General features: G+C 37.1%; 4 protein-coding genes across 9 annotated transcripts; 3 read left to right on the forward strand and 1 right to left on the reverse strand.

Moving 5' to 3' along the window:
- The first annotated feature begins 241 nt into the window (after positions 1 to 241).
- On the forward strand, positions 242 to 8,532 carry pgd (phosphogluconate dehydrogenase). The gene is made up of 13 exons (XM_084427513.1): positions 242 to 361; positions 667 to 742; positions 843 to 1,022; positions 1,112 to 1,177; positions 1,273 to 1,391; positions 1,848 to 1,917; positions 2,008 to 2,142; positions 2,365 to 2,554; positions 4,419 to 4,549; positions 4,705 to 4,838; positions 5,691 to 5,790; positions 7,659 to 7,781; positions 8,066 to 8,532. Exons 1-13 carry the CDS (start codon positions 270 to 272, stop codon positions 8,183 to 8,185), a joined length of 1,536 nt encoding a protein of 511 aa, XP_084283639.1. The 5' UTR covers positions 242 to 269; the 3' UTR covers positions 8,186 to 8,532.
- Positions 8,533 to 10,458: 1,926 nt separating this feature from the next.
- sst6.2 (somatostatin 6.2) lies at positions 10,459 to 12,260 on the forward strand. The gene is made up of 3 exons (XM_084427835.1): positions 10,459 to 10,805; positions 11,048 to 11,227; positions 11,928 to 12,260. The coding sequence occupies exons 2-3, from the start codon at positions 11,078 to 11,080 to the stop codon at positions 12,129 to 12,131; spliced, it is 354 nt and encodes a 117-aa protein (XP_084283961.1). The 5' UTR covers positions 10,459 to 10,805; positions 11,048 to 11,077; the 3' UTR covers positions 12,132 to 12,260.
- Positions 12,261 to 13,196: 936 nt separating this feature from the next.
- On the reverse strand, positions 13,197 to 17,632 carry tardbpa (TAR DNA binding protein a). Of its 6 annotated transcripts, none has more exons than XM_084427830.1 (7): positions 16,918 to 17,632; positions 16,573 to 16,736; positions 15,980 to 16,120; positions 15,612 to 15,797; positions 15,444 to 15,528; positions 14,532 to 14,678; positions 13,197 to 13,759 (listed from the first exon to the last, which is right to left on the reverse strand). In XM_084427830.1, the coding sequence occupies exons 1-6, from the start codon at positions 17,156 to 17,158 to the stop codon at positions 14,584 to 14,586; spliced, it is 912 nt and encodes a 303-aa protein (XP_084283956.1). In that variant the 5' UTR covers positions 17,159 to 17,632; the 3' UTR covers positions 13,197 to 13,759; positions 14,532 to 14,583. The 6 variants fall into 6 exon arrangements, with proteins under 6 accessions (XP_084283956.1, XP_084283958.1, XP_084283953.1 ...); XM_084427832.1 differs by having other exon boundaries at positions 15,612 to 15,782; positions 16,918 to 17,582; XM_084427827.1 differs by having other exon boundaries at positions 14,532 to 15,528; positions 16,918 to 17,628.
- Positions 17,008 to 25,017, forward strand: ciroz (ciliated left-right organizer protein containing ZP-N domains). Its single transcript, XM_084427834.1, has 11 exons — positions 17,008 to 17,650; positions 18,682 to 18,764; positions 18,844 to 18,945; positions 19,832 to 19,956; positions 20,060 to 20,203; positions 20,278 to 20,316; positions 20,405 to 20,542; positions 21,861 to 21,945; positions 22,038 to 22,234; positions 23,687 to 23,810; positions 23,887 to 25,017. The coding sequence occupies exons 2-11, from the start codon at positions 18,758 to 18,760 to the stop codon at positions 24,126 to 24,128; spliced, it is 1,203 nt and encodes a 400-aa protein (XP_084283960.1). The 5' UTR covers positions 17,008 to 17,650; positions 18,682 to 18,757; the 3' UTR covers positions 24,129 to 25,017.
- The last annotated feature ends 2,447 nt before the right edge of the window (positions 25,018 to 27,464 follow it).

Consider the following 27,464-nt stretch of genomic DNA (forward strand, 5'->3'; position numbering starts at 1 on the left):
GAGTTCATCACAGATAATATATTTCTCCATTTACTCTCATGCCAATTGATCGTACCATAGACTGTAAAAAAAAAAAAAGGTTCGTACACGTACAGCTTGTCAGCTTCGTTTGACACAGACGGGGAGGAGGGACAGAACCAGACAGCCAATGAACAGCCTCTAATCTCTGCTCAGAGAGCCTCCGCCAATCACAGATGGACATACGGATGACGCCACGGCCACTGTCATCTGTCAGGCGTGTTCATTGGGAGTTGGTGTAGTGCTTCTGAATGAGGAAGTTCATCAGAGACCGAGCTGCAGTCGTGAAAACCCAGATCGAAAGTGTAATTTTAAGACAGAACCAACCTTCAACCATGGCTCAGTAAGTATGAATTTTGCGTTTAAAACAATTAGTAATATTATATTGCATTTCTGTAGCACCTTAGCCTGTTTATATTACAATTATATGTGATATAATGTGATTTGTGTAAGTTTTCAGCATTCATTCGATCTATACTAATCTATCTAGCACTTTTTCAGACACAGACTTAATGTTGAAATCTCCTATATGGTCATCCAACCAGACTGACATTTGTCATAATCACTAATTTAAAGAAGTTTGCAGTCTGTAATCAAATATTATTGTTTTTTCTTCTTCTCATAATCCCTATATTATTGCCTCCACAGAGCAGATATTGCTCTCATTGGTCTGGCTGTGATGGGTCAGAATCTGGTCCTGAACATGAATGACCATGGATTTGTGGTAAGTCACCAGTGCAGTTACATTTCTCCATTTTCTTGCATAACCTATGGTCCACAGCGTGTTTAATACATTGTGTATTATAACTATTGTCGTTCCTCAGGTCTGTGCGTTCAACAGGACCGTCTCCAAGGTCCATGACTTTTTAAACAATGAAGCCAAAGGCACTAAGGTGATCGGTGCCGAGTCCCTTGAAGACATGGTGTCTAAACTCAAAAAACCTCGTCGCATCATCCTCCTCGTCAAGGCAGGACAGGCTGTCGATGACTTCATCGATAAACTGGTAAATGTCACCATGAATCGACAGTCCTAGTTCGCTTTATCACCCTGCCAAAGTGATCAAGTAACCCACTTTTTTTCTTTATATTGTAGGTTCCTCTTCTTGAACCTGGTGACATCATTATTGATGGTGGAAATTCAGAGTACAGAGATACAACGGTGAGTTTGTCAATCCAAAACGAGACCGATTAGTGTTTGTGATTGTATGAGGTGATGCAGTATTTGATCGAAATGTTCATGCTCCTCACATACAGAGACGTTGTAAGAGCTTGAAGGAGAAGAATCTTCTGTTTGTGGGTAGTGGAGTGAGTGGGGGAGAAGAAGGGGCGCGTTATGGACCCTCACTGATGCCTGGAGGACATAAGGATGCCTGGTGAGGACAAGCATGTATTAAATAAGTTCTCCTAAAAATAACTAATAATCATGATAACATATACTCTACGGTTTGGGGAATTATGCTGACAAAAAATACAATAAAAACAGTAATATTGTGAAATATTGTTACAATTTAAAATGACATATTATTTATTCCTGTGATGGCAAAGCTGAATTTTCTCCAGTCTTCAGTGTCACATGATCCTTCAGAAATTATTCTAATATGCTCATCTGGTGCTCAAGACACATTTCTTCTTATTATAAAAAAAATATTTACAAAAAATATCCAGTTCATGTCACTTGGTCAATTTAACGCATCCTTGCTGAATAAAATAATTTCTTAAATAAAAAAATGTACCTAATACAAACTATAAAACATACAAAAAATACATAATAGTATTGTATATGTGCTGGTTGACATTTATGTAATCAAATTTTTATTTGATTCCTTCAGGCCACACATAAAAGAGATCTTTCAGAGCATTGCCGCCAAGGTGGGCACAGGAGAACCGTGCTGCGACTGGGTGAGTATTAGTTATCAGTTGATGTGCATGCATTTATATAAGCTGTGAATGCACTTTTTCCAAATTCTCTGTCTTCTGATATTCCTGTAGGTTGGAGATGAAGGAGCGGGACATTTCGTTAAGATGGTCCATAATGGTATTGAATACGGTGATATGCAGCTGATCTGTGAGGCTTATCATCTGATGAAGGACGTGCTGTGTATGGACCATGACGAAATGGCTCAGGTTAGTCATCACCCTCCTTTAATTACTACACTTTTTGTAATGTAGAAGAACAGTCCCTGATGTTGTAATTCTTTAATCCCCCTCTCTATTGTCATTTTTCTATTTCCCCCTTCCTTGTTTCGCTTGTATTTTGAAATACACCTCACCCTGTTCCTTCTAAAAGGCTATTATTGCCTACTTCCTCTTGAGATTACATTGTTTTGTGTCTGGTTTGCCCATCAGGCCTTCGATCAGTGGAATAAGACAGAGCTTGACTCTTTCCTCATTGAAATCACTGCCAACATCCTGAAATTTAAGGATGCAGATGGCACTCACCTGCTGCCCAAAATCAGAGACAGCGCCGGGCAGAAAGGCACAGGGAAATGGACGGCCATCTCAGCTTTGGAATACGGCACGCCTGTCACATTGATCGGTAAGATGAACTCTTGCGTAATTTCCACAGGTATGGGTGTGCTGCTGTTATTTACATACAGAGGGAGAGAGTGTTGGCCTTATAAGAACATGTTGAATGAAGCGTCTCTATAAGCAGCTTTGCTGTTCACCTCTTCAGCTGATGTGACATAAGTGGGATTTTCTGTTCTCCTGTGCTGTGGCTTTTGGTGTAGGGCTCACTCAGTAATAAGTGTGCCAGTGTGCATTGCCACTGAAAATGTAACATTCATAAATATTTCTTTTCCATACATTTTTACGCCTTACAAACGTAATCATTTGGTTATCTAGCATGTGAATATATTTTGAATTAGCAGGAATGATTTGTAATAGTCAAGTCAAGTCTCATTTATTTATGTAGTAGCACATTTCATAGTGCACATTGTTTCAAAGCAGCTTTACACAAAGGTCAGCAGGTTTAGATCAGTAATAATGTTTTCTATAGCGCCTTTAAAAAGTAAATTTAACATTAAAAAAAAAATATATATATATATATATATGTATGTGTGTGTGTATTAGCATATATAAAAATGCGTTCTTAATAATAAACGTAACATTTAAAAATATATATATATTTCCAGCAGATATAAAAATGCATTCCTAAAAAGTATCCTAAACCATTACAAATCCATTTAAAATTTTGAAATATTGGCCTGGACCAGCAGATTTTTTCTTATCATGGAGATCTGTGGTGGATTGATGGTTTGAAAAATTTGAAACATGATGTTACTTTAGGATTGAGCAATAACAGTTGAACAATACTTGTCAACATTGATGCATTATGTTTTTATAAAGCTGTTTTGAAAAGTAATAAACTATTTAAATAAACTTGACCTGACTTGACATGTATTTGTAAGATCAGGACATTAGTGTCAGTTAAATGGATGTGTGTGTGGCCAACAAAAGGCTGTTTGTGCAGCACTGAAGCGTGAGAGAGTAGATATGATTTGTATGCTTGTAGAGAAGGGTTTTCGTCTCAATAGGCTGCATTCCAGTGCTGAGTTCACCATGACTGGCTGTTTTCCACTTGATTTTTTTCTCTTCCTCCACTCACCTCTTCCCCCACTTGTTGGCCTTGGGTTGGGTGATATATAATGCAAAGTCATGCTGCTTCCAGTCTCTTGTATTTGTAGATGTGGTAAGATCTGCCTATTACTCAGTACACCATTGAGGATTGCATTACCAGTGTCAACAGTGCCAGGGCCTGGTACCAGATACTGTATGAAGACTGGTGTTTCCTGAAGGCATGCTAAATAATGGCTTATTATACCTGCTCCATATAGTCATAGGTGAACCTTACCTGACAAAGAAATATATTTTTATAAATATATGGAGTTAGCATATTGAAAATAAAAATAAAAACGTTTTTAAGACCTTTAAAAAAAATGTTTGCATTCACATTATTGTAACGGAGTAATGAAAAAGATCCTGCCTCAACACAAATATATATACATAAGTATTTTTTATATTTCTTGAGCAGCAAATCAACATATTGGAATGATTTCAGGATCATGTGACCCTGAACATTAATGATGCTGAAAATTCAGCTTTGCCATGACAAGAACACGATATTAAAACAGAAAAAGTTATTATATACAAAATTTGTATTTTATTCATAATAAGATTATATTTATATAAAAAAATTGTATTAGGTTTTTGATACATTTTATCGATAGACAGTAAAATAGAGAGAGATAATTCTGTGTATATGGATATACTATGTATGTATTGCTAAGTTTCCTCATGTGTTCTCTGACATGGTCTAATGGTGATTGTAATTGAATGATGTGAGCAGAGATGCAGTGTGTCACTGGAGCTGATTGTTTGAATGTGTCTTTCACTCACAGGGGAAGCTGTCTTTGCCAGATGTCTGTCCTCTCTGAAGGATGAGAGGGTTCTGGCCAGTAAGAGCCTCTACGGCCCCCAGGGTGTCAAGTTCACTGGAAACAAGACACAGTTTCTGGAAGATATTAGAAAGGTGGGATAGACTTAAAATATAGATTATTTATATCCAAGTTTTTTAAATGTAAATAAGTTGATATTTTTTTGTTGTTCTTGTAATTATAGTTATTATAATGTGTTTTTAGTGGAGGGTTGTTTTAATTTGCTGGGTATTTATTGTTTCTTTTTCAGGCTTTGTACGCCTCAAAGATAATTTCGTACGCTCAAGGCTTCATGCTGCTACGACAGGCTGCTTTAGAGTTTGGCTGGTCTCTTAACTACGGTGCTATTGCCCTGATGTGGAGAGGCGGTTGCATCATCCGCAGGTCAGCAGGCTTTGCTCACTATGATTTAAAAAAAAAACATTCATAAGATTATATGCTATATTCAGACTGCCTATTAAAGGAGAACTCCGGTCAATTTTAACATTGAGCTCATTTTTTTTGTACATTTGGAGTGCTGTCAATACAGAGAACAACGACAAAAATCGGTAGTCGAATAAAGAATAAATCGGTAGAAGAATAAAAATGAAGTCCAAAGTAGTCGATTGCCGAGTTCACGCCCATAGGTTTAGTTACCTATGATCACGCGTGTGAACTCGACAATCGACTACTTTGGACTTCGACCGAAAACAGGATGTAAATACAGGTATTTGCGCTGGCTTAAATAACATCATTTTTATTCATATCTTTCACATCTACTGCAGTCAGATTCACCCGTGTTCACTCTGAAGGAATCACTCACATTGGCTGTGCACTTGTAATGACACATCAAGGATATTAAGAGCCTAAAAGCAGGTTTAAACATTGCCCCATTGAAGTCAACAGGGTGCAAATTTTAAAAAGAGGATAACACGGTGTAGGCAACACAGATTTTTGTCGTTGTTCTCTGTATTGACAGCACTCCAAATGTACAAAAAAATTAGCTCAATGTTAAAATTGACCGGAGTTCTCCTTTAAGAAAGGCAGTGTCTGCTGAAAAACTCAACGATGTAATCATTATGAAACTTCATCTTTTCTTCACCCATTGAATGTTGCAACTCTGTAAATACTAGGAAGTGGTGATAATGTTTCATGTAAAAAATCCCACATGCACAGAATTGAGGAAACTGTTTGATTTTACAATATCTTAACTGTTAGATTAGCTATGAGTAACGGTTATGAATCTTACATTGGCAGTGTTTTCTTGGGAGAGATCAAGGAAGCGTTTGACCGGAACTCAGAGCTGCAGAGTTTGCTGCTGGATAACTTCTTCAGTAAGGCTGTGCAGGACTGTCAGGTACAGAAAGTGACCACAGATTACTCCATTTCCTGTAATAGTGTCGTTAAAGGCGTGGAAGAGAAATCAGTGACATTTAATTAGCCAGACTGCTTGCATTAATGGATATATGAAAAGTGTCCCTAAAAACTAATGTCCACTTAGTGCCCTCCAAATATATACACCATGAACACAGTCCAAATGGATCTGACACTTTTACTCCACCTGGACTGACAAATTATTTCATTCATTTATTCATACGGGCACATGCGTGCTATAATCATACAGCATATTTATTTTAATACTGCATGCTATTACTACATGAAAGACAAATACAAACCATTTGTGTGTGTGTGTGTGTGTGTGTTTACCAGGGTTTCAATGCAGCATGGAATTTTATCAGTAAATTTAAAGTATAGCAAACATTAGGATACTAGATAGCAGATCCTGCAATTATTTTGAAAATCAAATTTTCTAAATGAATGTATTCAGTGACAATATTATTTTAAAACTTATAATATGAGTTTAAAATATTTAAAATGTATGCAGTCAGCGAAAGTGTAAAAGCAAATCAAACGTAATCCTGTAGTTTAGCGTAGTTTTAAAGGGGTCATATACTGCCATTTTTGTACAAGCTAATATGATTCTTTAGGGTCTAAATTATAAGTTTGTAATATACTTTAATTAAAAATTCTCATTAGTATTGTAAGAAAACACTCATTTTACCTGGTCAAAAACAGCTCTGTTTTCAGCACGCCGTTTAAGTGCATGTGTCTTTAAATGATAATGAGCTTTGCTCACCCCGCCCCTCTGTTCTGTGCGTACACAATAACACAATAATCATAACGCGTTGTTCATTATAAACGTGGGATTATGAATTATATTGAGAACGTCGTACATAGAAAACATGCCGTAATGTACCCTGAGTGTAAACCTTAGCCGCATTCATCGTGAAGCGTGCAAGCGATTTGCAAAGATTCATATAAATATTAATATAAAGGTTAATAAAACGTTACTCACTTCTTCTGGAGGTGCAGCAGGAACACGTATAGTTGGTATCGATCCTTTTTTCAGGAGCAGCTTCTTAGCAAAACCAGCTTTATACTGACCCTCGTTTATAAAGCAGTCTAGTGTGTGAAATGATTCGCGCAAACATGAAAGCATTGACGTTGATCGTGGGGAATATTCCCTTCGAAAACAAACTCAGCCACTGCGTCTTCAGCGGTTCGGATTTAGGAACATCAAAATGACTGCTGTGTTCCTTATTACACCCAAGAACAGAACACCACAATCACTTAGACGCCATTCTGCTCATAGACAGTGCTCCAGCGTATTAACAACAATGGCGGACTATGATGACAGCTCGCTCACGAGCGAGGGCGGGTCTGTGTTGAAAGCTGCTGTCAATCAACAATCGTGGGAGGGGCGTCCGATCTTGTGACGTCACAAAATCGAACGGCTCAATTTGAGACGGAAAACATATAAGGAGATTTAAAAAAAACCACTGGATGGATTTTTATCATTTTATGATGGTTGTGTACAGGCACTGCCAACACACATTTCAGTACAATCAACTTGTAAAAGTGCATGTACCATTATATGACCCCTTTAATAAAATGCTGCTCTTGAACTTGTCAGGGTTTGGTGCTAATTGATTTGTTTGAGCTACAGCTACAATATTCCAACTATTATTTGGCAACATAACAGCATACATAGTCAACATGTAACATACATGTTAAATATGGTCTTAAAAATCTACAAAGAACCATTTGAAATGGTAAATGTATAGAAATCCTGGTTTACCTTGAGAACGAATCTAAAGACTAGCTGGTACTTCAACCATGTAGAATGTGTTTTTTTAGTGTGTAAACGTGGGCTGTGTTTTGCAGGACTCATGGCGTAGGGTAGTAAGTACAGGTGTGCAGCAGGGGATCCCAATGCCGTGTTTCACCACCGCCCTGTCCTTCTACGACGGTTACAGGCACAACATGCTCCCAGCAAACCTGCTGCAGGTAAACCTCTCTCCAACACAAACAACCACTCTCTAACTAGCCATATGGGAGATCACAGGGATAACTCATGGACATTTATGGTAATAGCCATTTGAAGCCCTTAGTATTCATATGGTGGGGTACATTTTTTTAATTTATTATTCTTTTTAAATAAGTATTTAATGCATTAGACTCTGAATCTTTCTGAGTCTCTTTTTTTTATTTGAATGCTTAAGCATTTGTTCTCTCTCAGTATTTATCATTGGATGAGCTAATATCACCTCCAACATTGTGTCCCTATTCAGGCACAGAGAGACTACTTCGGTGCGCATACGTATGAGCTGCTATCAAACCCTGGGAAGTTCATCCACACTAACTGGACTGGCCACGGAGGGAAAGTGTCCTCATCATCCTATAACGCCTAATGACGAGTCGTGATAGGTTAAACAGCAAAGAACATCATCTCCTCTTGATGAAGGACCAGAGCAGCTGATCACATTCCTCCTTAAGAGCTGACGTTCAGCCCTCAGTAGAGTTCAAATACACATTTTCTATTTATATTAAATCAGTGAATACACTATTTGTAAGCTTTTTTCTTGTAGTTTTAATGTCCACTGTCGCAAACACAACATTTGAGTCAGTTTGTCGTTTCTGAGATTCTTCCTGCTGTAGACCAGTCATGCTTCGCCCCCAGAGTTCACAGCGTTAACCCTGGATTATGGGTAACTATTGCACTGCATTAGGCTAAATAAAGATTTCAATCCCTTTTTAATTAGCTTTTGTCTTCTTCTTCACTCACATGCTGTCTCCCGCAAACAAGATTTACTCTTGCTATTTGTGACTGTAAATACTAGATTTGTAACTTGTTTATTTGTATGTACTTTCAATTCGTCACCAGGAGAGGGCAGGGATTTCTTTTGCAGTAGTGAGCTTGTTTACGTTAGTAATGGGCTCAGATGAGTGATTATGATAACAGCCCACATATAATATACACAACCTACAATGTTTTTACCTGCTAACAGACAGTTGAAATTAAAGGGGTGGTATAATGCCCTTTTCACAAGATGTAAAATAAGTATTTGATGTCCCCAAGTGTGTATGTGAAGTTTTAGCGCAAAATACCCCACAGATATTTTTATCTAGCATGTTAAAATTGTCACTTTTTGAGGGTGAGCAAAAACACACCGTTTTGTGTCTGTTCCTTTAAATGCAAATGAGCTGCTGCTCCCGGCACAGAGGGCGGAGCTTCAACAGATTGCACTCACACAGACATGCACTGAAAATTTCAAAAACATTTAGCCTTTAATGTTCAAACCGGATTCAGACAATGATGGAGAGACTCCAGAAGAAGTGACAACATGTAGAATGCAACAGGACATTTCTGAATGTTTAGTTGATGAATTTATAGCCCCTTTCACACAGCGCATTGAACCCGGGAAATTGCCGGCAAATTGCCGGAACGCGCGCTGTGTGAACAAAAGCCGTAATAATGCCGTGTCGTAGTGATGACGCTGAAGCCGGGATCGTTCACCAGCTGTGAAACGGTACGAAATGCGCAATTTTATGATCGAATCAGAGAAATAAATGCACAAGCGTGGTTTCGCAGCTCATAAGCAAACTGAAGACACTGCTGAGACATTACAAGTCACATCGATGTCACGTGTCTTTCCGGGACATACATGGGTTGTGTGTGAACGCGCTCTCTGATTCCGGAAAATCACTGGCAGTGTGAATGAACCAAAATCAAATGAACCCGGGTCAAATCCCGGGTCACTTTATCCGTGTATTTTCCGGAATCTCTAGGGGCTTATGTAGCTTATGTGTAGTTATCTTCTAGTCATTGATTAGCATATTCTGTCATGATAATCTATAAATTGTGTTCAGGGGGCGGGGTTTATGTAAATTCTAGGGTTGCGGATGTCACTAACCCGGGAGGAATGTCGTGTAAGCAATTTCTTTAAAAGCAAACATCTCCCTTTGCTTTGAACTTTGAGCATTGTAACTTTGCAGATCTTGTTTATGCTCAAACAGCAACATTATACAATAACTAAAGTTAGAAAAGTGAAATCATAATCAACCACCCCTTTAATATTTATAAATTCCTAAGTGTAAAATGGTCTCACGTCGTATTTTATCTCATATTTTTCTTGTCTACTAAATATGACATTTAACATTAAAGCCAAGATAGTTAGACCATTATGCAAAAAAAAAATATATATATATTTTAGGGCTGCCAAAGTTAATGCACTAACTGGTATCATTTAAAAACATTTAACACTGTTAAATTTCTCAGCACAGTCTAGTGTTATTGCTTTTCATGTTTACTGCAGGCAGGTTGTAAAGGTTTCAAATCTTTTAGTTATATTTCAAAAAAAATAAATCATTTAGTTTTTGTTCATAATAATAATAACAACAACACTGAAACTGTTCAGATTTACATTACAGCATATTATACTGGTTGTGAGTACACAATTATAGATTGTCTGGTTCTTGTGAAATCTAACAGTTATGTAGCACAAATATTTCTGATATGCTTTCTGATATGTAAGATGTTTATTGTTGAAGCAAAGAAAGATTAATACATGGGATTATAAAGGCTGTTTGTTCTTAATTCATCTCCACCCTGTTTAAAGATTAGAGAGCTGAACAGAGCAGCTCCTATCAGATATGTGTGACCAATGACGTCACTCCTATATGAAGTTTTTCCAATGGTCCAGCTATTTGAGAAAGCTTGTAATATAGCTCTACTCTACAAAGTACTGGAGAAACGTGCAACATCTTAATGTATTGTTTAAAATGCTACAAAAACGGCAGAACGAATAAATCGCAGGCAAATGATGCTGACTCATCATGGTGAACGAGGTGATTCAGCACATGGAGAGCAGGGACAGGAAGTGGACACCATTTTTTGACCCGTCTGCTGATTAATTATGCATCAGCAGCAGTGGGGAGGAGTCCGACTACGCATTAAGTCCGACACAAACACGAGATGCCGCAGTTTGAACTGACAAATACCAAAGATCAACACTTCCTTTAAGAGCTGATGTATGTAGCATGATTCATCTTTATGCATGATTACGGTTGTGTTAAGGTGACTTCAGGGTGCCTTTTAGAGCATGTGATGATTGTATATCATACAGGAATTATGTAAATAAATAAAATGTAAACAAAATAGTCCAGTAATTAGTTTACTTAAACCATGCTAATTTGCCCTCTAAATTAACAATAACCTCATTTAGACTAAATTAAGTTTTTCCTAATGGCTTTCCTATACTGTACTGTATCAGTATCTTTTTTTGAGGGTACCTTTGTAAAACATGACAATGGGAGCTGGATGGGACAATCGTGGAGCGGATGAGAGAAGCATGTTCATTATGCGGATGCTGCTGAGCCTGTTTCCTCTGGTCCTTGTGGTCTGGAATGGTGAGGCGTTACCTGTACCAGACAAACTATCACAAACCAATGAGGTGAGTCTCTAATTTTAAGCAAGACACTACAGGCAGAACTATTGTTGCATTTGTATCTGTAGATTTCAATTACAATGCATGTTATTTTTAAAGGCCTTTTTTTTTTTTCTCAAGCAAACTACAAACTTTCCAGGCCTATTTTTATATCTTGAGGGTTTTTTACAGAGGTTTGTTCATATTTCATTCACCTGATTTATATAAACATTTTGATTTTTTTCCTTCTTTTTTTTCTTTCTGGCTGCTGACAGTATTTTCTGATTCATGGAGTGATAAAAGAGATATCTGAAATCCTCTCTGTATAAACATTTAACTCTAATATGTCAACAAAATGAAATGAATTCTGATCCTGTCATCCAATGATAATTTAATGCAAATCCGTGCATATTTAATTAGATAATGCATCATTTGCGTATTTAAACAACATTTCAGAAAACCTGCAATACGAAACAATTCTCTTTAAATATATACTGTGATTAATCATCTGGAGAAATAAGGTTGGTAGCTATTAGTTACAATTTTACCCTATTCACCTGTGGTGATTTTGGGGTGTAAATCAAATTCATGTGGTCATATTTGTTAGTATTTCCTAAGATCTATATCATAAGCTAAAAATAACTGTACTGCAGTGTTTTAATACTGTAAAAATCAATATAGCAGTGGTCTAATACTCAAGCCCTCAGAAATGTCTCTTATTTTCTAGATACTTACCAAAGACCAAAAGGACTTGTTGAAGATGATGATGACAGATATGGCAGAGCTGAACCTCACTAGTAAAGAACTAGCTGATCTTGGCCCTGATTTTCTCAATGGCACTCTGGGAGAGAATTCTGTTGTTGAACAGCCAATCCCTAAAGATAAATCTCCATGCAAGCTCTTTTTCTGGAAGACCTTCTCCTCATGTTAAAACTGGAAAACAGAACAGACACTGATGTGATACGTCTGTTGAAATCTACAGTCCTGCCTTTACAATCATACATTGTATTTAAATCAATATGTATCCCTTGGCTTGCTGTTCCTGTATTGTATTTTATGCCTGAAGACATTTACAGTATAATCTGCTGTATGAATTAACAGCAATATTCAAATAATACAGTAGTCTTTTGCATGTACACTTTATACTCCATCCAAGTCCAAAGAAACGTGTAATAAAAGTTCTACAAATCTCTTCATGTCAATCCTATAACTAACACCTTCAAAATCATGACTAGCATTGTTATGCTACGCCATTATAGCTTAGCTTACGACAATCAAGTGTAGTTTTGGCACCACCTAATGTAAACTTGAGGAAACTTCTTGTAAGGAGATGTGGCCGACTGATCTGGTAACCCAGTCACTCTGACAAAGACATCATCTGACAGGTATGTGGTATCAAAAAGCAAACTGTGATATTAGACAGGACAGGTTAAGTTCAATCGACAGCATTAACACTCGATTATTCACAAATATCGTCGCCTCAGTTTAAAAATAGAAAGACACTTACAATAGTAGTAAACAAAGCCCAAAACAGGACTCACCTGTAGGCTGCATGACTATGAACATCCGCCTAGGACAGTAGTCCCATCAAAAATGGCTTGTTTTCAACTTTATAACTTAAAAAATACATGTTAACTTAAGATTTTAAGTCGTTTGACACAGAGACGTTTACATTGTAGCTTTAAAAACATGGCCGCAACATTAGCTGTCAAACCAATTAGGACACTTTCTTTAGTGTATTTCTTTAAATCATGAATTAAAATGTATAGTAAGCAAATGCATTGTTTTTTATATACATATATTCAGCAGTTATTCACTTTGAGGAGAAACTACCTGCAATTTTTCTCACTGTGATGTATCCACAAACAGCAAAACTACTTAGTATGTTTGCAATGTACTAAAACAGTAGATTCAATTAAAGTAGTTTTACACTTCAAAACTTACATGGAATATTTACAATTACACAACTTTTCAGGTAAAAAAAATAAAAACAGAGACAATTCCTCTGTGTATGTTTATTATGTATTTTGAAAAAAATGGAAATCCTGCCAGTGATTCAAGTCATTGATAACACAAACCCCATTCACAAAATTCTATCTGTTCAACCACAACAGGTCACTGTATGGAAAATAGGCCTTTTCAACTAAGTAAAATATATTTACAGTGGGACAGATCACGTGAAAGCAATCAAACAGAAGGACTCGAAGATCAATGACTGCATTGACGCCTTTGCGTACAAGCGCTGGAAATACACAAGCATGGATGTCAAGTCATTTGTGATGGGACTGATCCTTGAACGCATTGGTTTAACTCTGCTTTTAGATTGCCTTGTACTGTCTTTAGTCATGCACTCCAGCCAATTGGGAATTGTCCATTGAAATTTCAATAAGGATTCCAGGGAAATATGGTTACAGTGAAGTGACGTAGTCCCTTTTCAGGTTAAAGGCATACAGCAGCAGTCTCCACAGATGGACTGTGTGAACTTCAGTCTTCAGATCTCCCATTATAGACTTCACTCAGGGTTCTGAGGTAAACCTGGGCCCGCCGAGTCCAACGTTCCTATACATGCGAATTAAATAAGTGTTTGCAATTCAATTAATGTCTTCAAACAAATAAGCCACTATCAAAATAACTAGTCAAATTATTCTTTTTTTTTATTTGAGTTCCCTTAGATTCACAAAACATATAAAAAGCATTCAAAACACATAACAAAAGAAACCTCTTCTTGAAGCATTCTTCGCTTTCATCATCAATACATCACCCCAGTTAAGCCACTCAGAGCTCACGCTCACCCTCATTCACCGCCCACTCCCAAAGCCCCGCCCACAGACAGCATCACATCACGCTCACACATATGAGTTCAGTAACAGCGAGATAGAACACACACCATACACAGCATTCACATCAAATTAAGCAAGAACACATACTTAGTAGATCACTTAAACATTCCACTACATATAGCTTTTTTTGGGGTTATTTTTTTTTTAAATGCAGCTCTTTAAATATGATTGCAATATAAGAAAGGGAGGAAGGTAGACAGAACAAGAGGGACGGAAGAATGTAAATGAATGTCCTTCTGATGGTCCTACAGAAAAAAAAAAAAAAACACTCGCTGCCTCTGTTCACACTCGCTCACACAGGTTCTTCTCACAGCCATCACGTCCCTTTTCGGCATCGCACACTTGCGTTCAAGTTCTCTCTCTCTCAGTGCGTTCGCTCATTCAGTCTCTCACTCGTGGCGCACCAACAATCCATCACCATTTCACTCTCAGCTCTCAAAAAAGCGGACAGATTTCATCCATGAAAAGGGGGAAAAAAAGACAACACCCACCGTCTAACACAGTATATGCAGAGTGAAGCTGTGCTCTTTGATGGCAAAGCATTTACACATGGGAAGAAGGGAACTGATACTGAGATCTCTCGAACATTGCGGCCAACGAGGGGCTTCTTCCCGGGAAATTGGAAAAGAGGTGATGAACTGTAGAAGAGATTTATGAAGGCTTGACCATAAAAAACGTTGAGGGAAAAAAAACTGCAGAGAACAACTCAAATTGCTTTCCACATGGAGCATATTTAAATGTACTGGATGCTCAGATATGTGGGCTTACTGAAAATAAGATACATTTTATCCATAAGGGAAAAAAATCTCATAGTGTTCATTTCACTCCTAACAATTCCAACCACTAAATGAATCTTAAAGAGCAATCATCATATGTATACGAAGAACATTCAGAGTTTTACAAAATCAAAGGCAAATATGTAAGGGACGTAATATCTGACTAAACTTTCTTCTCTCAAAATACTTACCATACAACCTAGATATTAGGATACTTCATGACTGAATTCAAATCCCTCTACATTCCCCAGCTGGACTTTGTCTCCATGCTAGATCCAAAGCCGGAGTTGAACCCACTGCCTGTGCCTGTATTGGTACCCGCCCCCCACCCGAGACTAGCTGAGCTGCCAGTGTTGTAGTTGCTGCTTGGGTTGTAACTCTGATTCTGATCTCTACTAGCACTGTTCTGCCCGCTAGGAGTGGTGCCGGAGGCGGCTGTCTGATTCTGCTGATTGGCCAGCATTCCCATCATGCCCCAGCTACTCTGCAGGGCTGCCTGAGCAGCTGCCATCATGGCTGGATTCAGGCTAAGGGCCCCAAAATTCACATTGCTGTTTGGACTGCGACTACTGCCAAAGCCCTGCCCCCCAAACCCCCCGAATCGCCCACGATCCATCATTTGCCTACTATTATTGTGCTTAGGCTCAGCGTTGGAGATGTGCACACTGGTTCCTTTGATGATCAGGTCCTCACCGCACAGAGACTGGGCAACCTGGAGGAGGGGAGAATCCGTTAAAATGAGCGGAGAACGAGAGCAAGCCAAAATCACGAGACTGAAACAGATACGAGACTGACCTGATCATCTGCAAAGGTGACGAAGGCGAAAGCACGGAAAGGTTTGGGGATGAACACGTCTGTGACTTCGCCATACTGCATAAAAAACTGTCTAAGCTCATCGGTTGTCATGTCCTCTGTGCAGCGGCCCACAAACACTTTCCTGCTTCTCATAGGCTCATCAGGGCCAGCCTGTTCCAGGAAATACTAAATCATTTAATAGAAAACAGGGAATATTCATGCAGTGTTCAGAACGACAAGGGCATCACAATACATTTGAAAGATGAAATGTGTATGTTCAAATTTAAATCTGAAACAGATTAATACTTTTAAAATCAAATAATTTGAACTATGTGTGGTATTACGTGACTTAAGTGTTGTAGACATACCTTTGAGTTGGGGAGTTTGCAGTCGCACCATCTTCCATCGATCATATGCCGTTGGGACATGGCTTTTACTTGTGTTTCGTATTCTGTAAATCTCACAAAGCCAAATCCTTTGGAATTTCCAGTTTTTGTATCTCTCTTCACCTGAGGGAAAAGGTAATGCTCAGTGTCACAGCTAACAATACAGAATGTATGATGCATGACTACATGTCATTAATTGCTCACTCTCATGTCTTTCAAAACTTTCATGGTCTCTCTTCCTTTCATTGAACTCCAAGGAGTTATTTATCGTCAAATTCTGAGCAGCTTTTTCCATACAATGAAAGTGAATGGTAACTATTCTTCTTAACCCTCTGGTATTCCTCAGCAGTTGAAATGGACTATGTTGACAAAATTGTGCACAAGTAGTTTTGCCTATTTTCATTATGTTTTTGTAAAACTGCCTAAAAACTTGGCAGTCACCATCCTCCAACTTCTACTTTCTGCTCCACAGATGAAAAACCATCATAAAGGTTTGGAACGACATGACGGTAAACGTAAGTTTTTTTGTTTGTTTGTTTAGGGTGAACTATCCTTTTAGGTTTGCTCATACTAACCTGCACCATGATCACCTCTCCAAAAGTGCCGAAGTAATCTTTCAGGTCTTGCTCTGTTGTTTTCCACGGCAACCCAAGCACAATCAAATCTGATGTCTTCTGCACACCTCTCTTGATCTTCACAGCCGATGCAGCATCCATTTCATCCATCTTCCTCTTGTTATCTGAAAAGTGCATTCGTTTAATGAAAATCAAATAGATTGAATTAACATGCACATCAAAATGCATTAAGACAGGGATATGCAATGGATGACATAATCCATATTTTCTGTGCATCAACAATTCCAAAATTATATGATGTCCTTGCAATCAAATAAGCACAATATTAACAAGATCTGATCATACCTTTTGGATAATTAACCACGTACACCAGATTGCCCCAGTCTGATTCGGGTGCATGAAGAATCCCCTCCACTAGTCGGACCCCTCTCATGCACTGAGACACGGGGCTACGGTATCTAAGGCCGCAAGCACCGGGAAACTGCGCGGCAACGGTTGAGAGCAGCACGGTGCCGTCCTCCTCGGACGGGATCTCCATCGGCTCCTCGTTCTCATCCTCCGCGACGCGAATATAACACTCAGTCATGATTAGAGCTAGGCTAAGAGCTTCCGACCAGATCAATAATTCAGCTATAAGGCAACTAAGTTATCCGAGCTGAAACCGAAACTAGTAAACCGGAAAGACTTCAAAAGTGAACACAACCACAAATTTGTTGGCAACAAGTGTTATGTCTATTGTTTGCGTGCGACTGTAGTCAATGAATGCGGGGTGCCATTAGCTAAGCTAAGCTATTTGCTAACCGCGCGCACGTTAGAAATGAATGGCGCGCCGCACCCTGTTTCCGCCTTCTTCAACGATTTGCAAATACCTACTCATCGACTGTACGTGCTTATCTGCAGATTGCGATTAAAACAAGCGATTTAAAGTAATAAAAATAAAGAAAACGAGTGGATCAATGCATCCAGTTGCTGTTCCGACCCCCAAAACTGATAAAATGGCCACCCAAGATGCGTCACTGAAGGAATGACATCATCAGTTTGGGCCGTCTCATCACAGCACATGGAGGGGTTTGTAAATGTAAGATGTTAACTTTTTTCACCGCATAATATAATTTGTGATATACTGTGTCAGACGGCGTGATTCTGTCTTGTCTGTTTATGATTATGATGGGCCGGTGGGGTTGTAATTTCCATTTAAAATGACAGAAATAATGTAAAATATGCAAGAATCCACTGTAATGTTGAAAGCTTCTCATTTCTTATCTTACAGGTTCGTTACATCAGACCTAGAACAGACAAAAGCACTGTAAAACAATAGATTTAAAGACAAAGACCTGTAATATTAACAGGACAGTGTGCAACTAATGTGTTTAGGGACATATATATGTATGTTGTATTTATAATGTTATTATAATGTGTGGTTATTTTGTCTGTATTGTAAAACTATCACATAGTGGACAGGATTCCTCACACAATGTGTACTTTCACTTGAGGGATGTGTGATGGTTTGGTCAGCCTTCTTCTCATGGGTGTATTTAGGAGCTACAATTGTTTTTTATAGTTCTGTAATTGCTAAGAATGACAGGACCATATTTATGCTATACTGCCAACAACGATATAATCAATATTCAGTTTACAGACAAACATGCAATTTTATAGCAAAATACTCCATTAGGCTACTCAGTGATTACTGTGCCCCAATCTTGCAAAGTTCTTAACTCATGAAGTGGCCAAGACATTTTATTTGGAAAATATAAAGCCTCATGTTAGGCATAATGTGAATAAAAGGAAGGAAGAAAGATTTTTATTGCTGTGCAGGTGCAGGTTTCCCTCCTTCCATGGCTTCTCTCACTCTTGTGCGTGTTGTATAATTTTATGATGAAATGGATCAGCCTTCCTTGCTCTCACTCACTTGTAACCTAAAAAGCCAAACACAGCTGACTTGTAAGCAGTATAAAATACTCTGTCCTCATGAACCAACACACAATGAACCATGATGCTCACAAGGGTTTTACTTATTACAGTGTAAGTAGCTGTATGCTTATGCTTGAAGTATTTTCTCCTGTAATATTACTAAAATTGTTATTGTTGCCTTTTTGCTTCACACAGACTCTTCATTTTGCCCATATGGGGAAATGTTTTGCGACTTCAGAAGAGAGACTGGGTAGGCAGTCCATCTGCAAGCATGACAGGTAATTATTTGTAGTATGTTATAGTCTTTGCACTGAAGTAAAATCATTAAGTAGAAATGACTGATTTTCATTTTCCTAGAGGGTGATGTGGAATGTTTCTCTGAGTACATGGAACTTTGGATCCATAGAATGAGAATTGAGGGATTGAGGCTTTGGCTTTCTAGAATATTAAGGATTCAAGGTGAGATATATGGACATTGAATTACTGAATTTAGAGGGATAGTTCACCCAAAAATGAACCTTTTGTCATAACTTAACTCACCCTCAAGTTGTTCCAAACCTGTATACATTTATTTCTTCTGTTGAACACAAAAGAAGATATTTGGGAACCGAACAGTTGACGGCACCCATTGACTTCCATATTAGGAAAAAAATACTATGGAAGTCAATGGGTGCCGTCAACTGTTCGGTTACCAAATATCTTCTTTTGTGTTCAACAGAACTCATACAGGTTTGGAACAACATGAGGGTGAGTAAATTATGACAGAATTAACATTTTTGGGTGAACAATCCCTTTAACATAAGAGAAGAAGTTAAACTGATCATTAATGAATTTTTTTTTCCTGTAATATAAAGGTTTCCGGGAAAAAACATTATGGTATCCACATTACATATTTTACACTTTGATATAATTATTTTGTCATTTATACTTGATGTTGGATAGGACACTCAAATATATATAATGACAAAAAAAAAATTGATATAATGAAATGTGAATTTCTCACTTGGGGGATAAATGAAGTTTATCTAATCTAATAATATGATATATAAAAATATATTAAAGTAATAATATTATATAAAAACAAGCTTATATGTTAACTAAAACTTTAGAAATATTATAGACTTTACATAAATATACTACTTTGTATACTTAATATAATGATATAAAGTTACTTTAAGAGTTCCATGTCACACAGTAACACAGACAGTGTAAGGTGTGAGTATGACCACCATTTGAAACAGCAATACAAACAATTAATGAAAAATGTCAATTGCATTTAATTGCTCTAAATGTATTTCAAAATATGTTCTGTGTACTAGTTTTATAAATCTCTTGCTCTTTCCAGTGGGTCTGGTGTCCATGGAATATCTAAACCATCAGCTGTCTTCATGTGGTTTTGCCCTACACCGAGATCTAGACAAGAACTATATCTTCAGAGTCATGTATAGTGGATGTTTTGTCCAGTTAGAGGTCAGAAAATGTCCCTGTCACTAAAACATATTGTGTTGCAGATAAAAATCTGTCCCTTTTTTATCACTGCATCACAGAATAACATTTGGTGGTGATATTTTAGCATGGCAGTTATGTGATTGTGCTGAATCTGCTGAAGAGAGTAAGTCGTTTTGGAGGCAGGACTCAAAAGTTTATGATGAAGTGTCCAGCGGTGTTAGCGCCTCCTAACAGAGAGTACATCCAGTGTGATTCAGACTTCATTCAGGTAAGAAAATTCAATTTCCTCTCTTGATCTCTCTCTCTTCATTTTTTCAAAGCTCTTTTTTTTTTGTGTTCAAGGTTACCAGAGAGATCCCTGTGGATAACTGGAATAATGAGGTAATTTATAATAAAAGTTGATATGTGATGTCACGAAGAGATGAACAGGTCTAATGTGAAATATTTCTGATGTGATTTTTCCACTCAGCTCGACTGGTCTCTGGCCTTGAGAGGGAGTCTGGTGGTGGCTTTGGAGGATTCCAGTCTTATTCAAGTAAATGTTGAAATGCACAAACCAAACATAACAGTTCAAGGGAGGAGGGGTACCGTCTTAAGTCCTGTGCAGGTAAGACTGTGCTGACAGATTGTGGCTGTGAGAATTTGTAAGAGCTTAGTAATGAAGCAATCTTTTTTGAATACAATTTATTGTAAATATTTTTTCCTTTAAGTAACAATATTCGTATACCCTTCAAAAGTTGATTTTTAAAAATCTTAGTGTGAGACGAGTGCATATTCTAATATAAATTGATACTGTGTCTAATGTGTCTGTTTTTGACAAATGGTAAATTTAATCAATTCATTAAAATAAAATTTGATTAGGCTGTTACCTGTAAATTTAAATAAATTCTGTATTATCAATTTTATGTCATAATATGTATAACTAGGCCTACAATAAAACATTAGGGAAAATATACACTACCATGCACACGTTTTTTGTTGAAAGAAGTCTTTTATGCTCACATGTCTGCATTTATTTGATCAAAATACAGTAAAAACTTTGTGAAATATTATTACAGTTTAAAATAACTATTTTCTATTTGAATATCTTTTTATGTAATTTATTCATGTGATGCAAAGCTGAATTTTCAGCATCATTACTCCAGTCTTCAGTGTCACATGATTCTTCAGAAATCATTTTAATATGCTGATTTGCTGCTCAATAAACATTTCTTTTCAAATCAATGTTGAAAACTGTTGTGCTACTTAATATATTCTATTTTAAATATATTTAATTTTAATTTAAAAGTCTTTACTCTCAATTTTGATCAATGCATTGCATTCTTACTGAATAAAAAAATTACAGATCACAAAGTTTTTTGTGTGTATATCTATCTATCTATCTATCTATCTATCTATTTATATATATATATATATATATATATATATATATATATATATATATATATATATATATATATATATATCAGGCATTCCAAAAACTCACTTTCGTTTTCTTTTTTGTTGTTGCCCCCAGCCCTTGTAACTTTCCGACCTTGCTTGAACTAGTTATTTACTAAAGTGTGCCGCCTAGTGGTTTGTAAGTGAATGGCATATTTTTGGTACTTGAATGCTTATTTTGATCCTTTGTGCTTTAGTTGAGTCAAAAGCAGGGCTGGAATTCTGGAAATCAAAGTGGGAGTGAATTTCAAGGGGGACTAAATTCCAAAGTTCAAAATGTCTATTATCCACGTAAAAGCAAAAATGCTACGCAAAGTTCATTCATAAATATAGTGTGATTTTCAGCATTTCAACCACTGGTCAAAAGTAGCCAAACTGGCTAAAGAATTGACTATAAACCTCTTATTTAATCCACCGCGTGCTTCAAACAATTCAACGGCAGGGTTTTTTTTTTTTTTTGCATTAAAAGTATTCTAATCTTTTAGGTTTTCAAATCTGAAGGACATTTCTTACCTCTCAAACTGGTCAGTGGCCATTATGCCTACAGCATGGAGGCGACCTGCCCAAATGGTTTGTTACTATGGTCATATCTTAGCATTTAGCTTCTTTATTTTGCAATATTTCTGTCATAATTGAACAGTCATTCTTCATGTTTCTTTCAGTGAACCAGTTGCCATCTGAGGACACGGTGCTGCATGTCTATAAACGGCGCATGGGCTTGACCAAGAGAGGTGGATATCAAAATGAGACCCTGTCAGTTAGCAATGTGATTGTGGAACAGACTGACACATTCACCTGGTCAGAGACGAGTGACTTTGTGCAGCTTGTCATTCCCACATCCCACATTCAACAGAAAAAGGTCAGTAGTGAATAACTATACATACACACTACCATTAAAGTTTTTTTTTTTAAAGAAAGGAATACCTCTTTTCAGCAATGTTACATTAAATTGATCAACAAAGTACTGTATATTAAAATATCTTAAATGTCACAAAAGTTTTCTATTTCAAATAAATTGTGTTCTTTTAAACTTAAAGGGACATTGTGTAAGAATTTCTCCCATCTAGTGGTGATAATGTATTTTGCATTAAAAAAATAGTGCTCTCCAAAGCGCCTCGCTTTTTCAAATGCGTGTTGCATCTACGGTAGCCATTATGTACCAAAAAGCTATGACAGGATGTTCTAATAGCACTTTGAGTTTTCCTTCGGGTGAACAGGTTTGTTATTTGAAACAAACTGCAACTTGACACAACGAACAAACCAATGTTACAGTATGAATTACTGACTGTGAAAAACATGATCTATGGTAATTAGTAGTGATGCCTTCTTTATTCGTTATATTTTTGTATATAATAAAGTACACAACCAAGCAATGAAAAAAAGCTTGTAATTAAGAACGTAACATTGACTTGCCTGTCGAGAAGAAAGCAGGCAACTTCAGCGTCTCTTTTGGAAGCTTTCTCCTGCATTAGCTATCCCGACATTAACCCTTGTTTTTTGTAATCTCCGTTCACGTTTCCATTTACGATCTATTTTGGACTTTTTCGACGACGAGGACTCCTATATATGTATGGACTCCTCCATTATAAATAACTGTACAGTGCAGCCTTTTAAACTTGCCAGGGCAGTGACAAGCGTCTCTCACTGCTCTGCTCCTCTGCTTCTGCTGGTTTCAGTCACGTGACTGAAATGAACGAAAACGCATAGTTTTTAAAACGCGGCTGGCTCTGAACGAAAACGCGTAGTGGAAACGCGTTGGCCTAGTACTTTTTGTCCCTCTCTGCTATTATAGTTTTTCAAGATGGCGGAACTACATGGAAGCCTCCGTGGACCTACCTGTCCCATGTATATAAAGATAATAAATTCTTTGTTTACGAGGATAAGTCATATAATTAGCAGAGGTATTTGTACACCATTGAGGACATATTTATGAATAAAAATATTCATTTTAGATAATAAAATACCTAAAAAGTTACACATTGTTCCTTTAATTAAATGGTTTACATATTAAGCAAAACATCAGTTTTCAACTCTGATAATAATAAATGTTTTTTGAGCAGCAAATCAGCATATTATTATGATTTCTGAAGGATCATGTGACACTGAAGACTGGAGTAATGATGCTGAAAATTCAGCTTTGCCATCACAAGAATAAATAACATTTTAAAATACATAAAAAAAAAATGAATTAAAGAGTTTTGAAGATTTGAAATAAGGATCTCTACAATTTTAATTTAATTTATTTGAAAATTATTTTTAATTTATCATTTGTAATTGGGAGAGTACTGTAATTTTTTTATGTATTTTTTAGGAGTGCAGTGGTCAGGAAGGTGAGACACTTCAGCAAAATTTCTACAAGATAGACGCGGTTCTCACCTTTAAAGAGACAAATCACAAAATGCACTGGACCATGGAAAACACCTCACCATGTTCAGGTTAGTGTCGGTTCAGGTTAGACCGTTTGAATCCTCAATTGATTGAATCCTAAAAATTGATACAAATGTATTTCAGAGATATTAAAATCACATTTGATGCATGATGAACCAAAAGAAGCCAATTTCACAACACATGCTCCTGAGGGGATTACAGGTGAGCCAGAAGCTCCTGTTGATTCCAACAAGGAGTTTACTCCTTCCGTGCCACTAAAGACTACGTCTACAGCATCACAGACAGCAACCAGCTTAACCTCCGTACCAACCCAACAAATCCAAACCACCGAGGCTCTTAGAACATCATCTCGTCTTTCACCATAAATGGAGATGATGGGAAAAAAAAGTGACTGCAGCTATACTTTACGTCCTAAAGAACAACAGAGATCCCTCCAGAAGTTCACCTGCGCATCATTAACTGTGAGGGGCCGTAATGCACAACGGATGGAAATGCAGGTACCAACTGCACGTGTCAGTGATTTTCCATACTACACTATTACAATTGGTAGTCCATTAATCACAGCAGATGTAATCACAATTTGAAATACAGCTACACATTTAAGCGGCATTTTCACTCAGACTGGGATTTACAACACAACAGTCAAGTGGACCCATGCATCTTTTCCGTTGACAAGCAAAGTGCCATTGGAATCACATGCGGGGAATGATTACATCTAAGACTGTGTTGGTCATGCCAGTTAAAAACAAGCTACTGTCTTAGAACTCTCTCAGCTGTGTGTTTCCTCTCAGGAGTAAATGTGGAACAGTAATACGTTTTATATAGCAAAAAAACTATCCCAGTCGCTTCCCTGAAAGACAGAAAGTAGCCATAATGCCATAATGTAGTATCTTAAGTACAGTTTTTGTATTATATGATTATTTAGGTGTGTTTAGATCTATATAGATTGTTTATTTATAACGTGGCTCTCTGGAATACTTCATTCTAATTCATCGGTCTAAAATGTCCTAATTCTCACGGTCGGCCATATATTGCTGCATATCGGTCTGATTATCTGGGTAACTGATACCAGTGTCATGAGAACTCGGGTCCTCCCTCGAAATCGGTTTTCAATCAATAGTTACACTATGTACACAAAAGCCACATTCATTTAAAATATGTACAGTATGTTGATATACTATATGCTGTGTAATAAAATGGACATAATGTAATTTCTTTCACTTGATGAACTTTTAATAAACAATAATTCAACATAATTACTTAGTTCTTTTAATAAGTGAAATATTTGTTCATTTAACACTTACGTACTGGCATTATTTTCATGTCTCTCGTATCACACCGCAGACTCGCTCTCCCTTGTTTCTTACAAACGCAACTGGTGTTATCTAACGTAACTCAGTTATTGATTCTAGTAAAAATGACCTCTGTATTAATATTACTGTGATAATTGTTGCTAGTACATTGTTATGAACTATTTTCTGTGCATTATACCTTACGTAAAGTATATAAAACGATTAACATATAATCTTACGACTGACACATGATCTGGATTAATACACGTTGTGTTTTTTACTAAAACCGATGATGTGTTTGTGGTCTGGATGTTTATGACCTGGACACACACCAGAGATGTTTTCTTGCTGAAGCCTGGTGTCTGGCGTAAACATAACAGCGTTTTCCTTCAAGGTTGTGATCTCTGTTGTAAAACTGTCATTTTTACTGTACTATTTTGTCCTTTTAGTTAACACTTTGATGATGGCTAGCAAGCTCTCAGTGGCAGTATGTTGAACAGCCAGAAGAGGTCAGTGTTGTTCAGTGCAAAACATTCCAGCTCACTTCAAGGCAATGATCATCACTGTGTGTAAAACTTTGCTAAATTTTGAGGTCAGTGTCAGTTGCTCTAAAATGCACACACATATATAAATATATATATATATATTCTTTATATGCATGAATGATGCTTTATGGCTGTAATTTATTTTACTCATAAAACATTGATGTACATGCTCAGATCCAGTGGAAAAACAACCTCAAATGTGAGGTTAGTTAATTTGCCTTTACTACGCAATTTCCCACGCTTGAATGAATTCAATTAGACTTTTGAAAGGGCAGGCCATTTTAATGTAACCCAGGCAAGATATTCTTCTAAATTCTGAGCATCTGGAGAAAAAAAGAAAAAAAGACCACTGAGACTCATAAAATTTATTGTGATTACAGTCTTGATATTTGAGCAAACCAAAGAACACCCTTTCTCATCCTAATTGTGTTTGTGTCTGAAAGAATGTGTTCTATGTTAAATGACAAAACAAGAGCGCATTTGTATGCGTTGGATAATGTGTCCTCTAGATCTTTGCACTCCGGCACAGTGCAGTTCTCACCCAGGGGGTCAGAGGGGGGCCACGCCGCCAGGGTTTTCTTTGGCATCTGTTGCATGAACTTGTGAACAGGAAACACAATAACAGCACAAAGTACACCAACATCTCAAGTCTTTCATGTGGCTGTTTTGAGCCATTATGTTATTAGTGTAGGCTTAAAAATTCCTTTCATGTCCTCCTCCTTTTCTTTTTCATATGAGTTGCACATCTGCGAGATGTTTGAAACCACACACTGGTTAAATTCTGCATTACTTTCAGAGATGTTTTTAATTGTCATAATTGATAACGATATGAGTTAAACAGTCACACATTACCAAAACTTTGTTCTCGTATTTATTTTTTTTTTATTGAAGATTTATTACAGCCCTCCTTTGGTTGAAACGTATATCACAATTTGTTCATTTAAAAAATAAAATAATAATAATCAAAATCACATCAGTGTAAAAACCATCAGTGTTAAAACGTATATACACTGTAAAAAAATAAAAAATTTAAGTACAATCAACTTGGATGTTTAAGTCAACTTAAATTACATTAAACTAAATTAGTTGACTTAACTTATTTTGGTAAGTTAAAGCAACGTAAAAACACATGTTGAAATAACTTATTGATCATATATTTTTTTCACATTTTACAGTGTACAGTGGGATCCAAAAGTCTCAGTCTGCTAGTGAAAATGTTTTACTTTATTCTTATAATGATAAAAATGTTTGTATAATAACAAATACAGTAACAAACATTTATTATGTCTCAATTGACTTGACTTAAATGCGAGATTCTCTTATTAAAATAGAAAAATGCAAAATAGACTTTTGAACCACATTTAAATTAAATGTATGAAACTATATATATAATCTTTTTAAATGCGGTTCAGATGACTTGGAACCTGCTATATGTCATCCGTTAGTGTTAGTATTTCTTGCTCAGGGTTTGTAATAGCAGGCTTACAATTGCGGCTCAATTTGTTGAACTGATTCAGCAATGGGCTTTCCACAACAGGACAAAAGCTGGCAGAGGAAAGAGGCTCTTGGAAGGGAAGGCAAGGCTTTGGTGGTTACGCTCTGACTCTTTATCTTACTTGCTGGGCAATTACAGAATCATGGGTCAACCATGCATGTAACCACAGCTTCGTTGCACAGTAGCAGATGTACTCATGGCATTAGCTGGTAGGAGCGTGAAGGTAAACATAAACAGATGCAGCTGGTTGCTAGGGACACTCGCCAACTTGCGTGCCCTAATGATTCCCATGTGTGCGGGTGCATATCTGCAGCAGTGGGCAGAATGCAGGCATACGCTGTGTTTCAGCCGTGCCAGAGTTTCTCAATG

Source organism: Rutilus rutilus, assembly GCF_951802725.1.
Source record: "Rutilus rutilus genome assembly, chromosome: 13".
NCBI lineage: Eukaryota > Metazoa > Chordata > Actinopteri > Cypriniformes > Leuciscidae > Rutilus > Rutilus rutilus.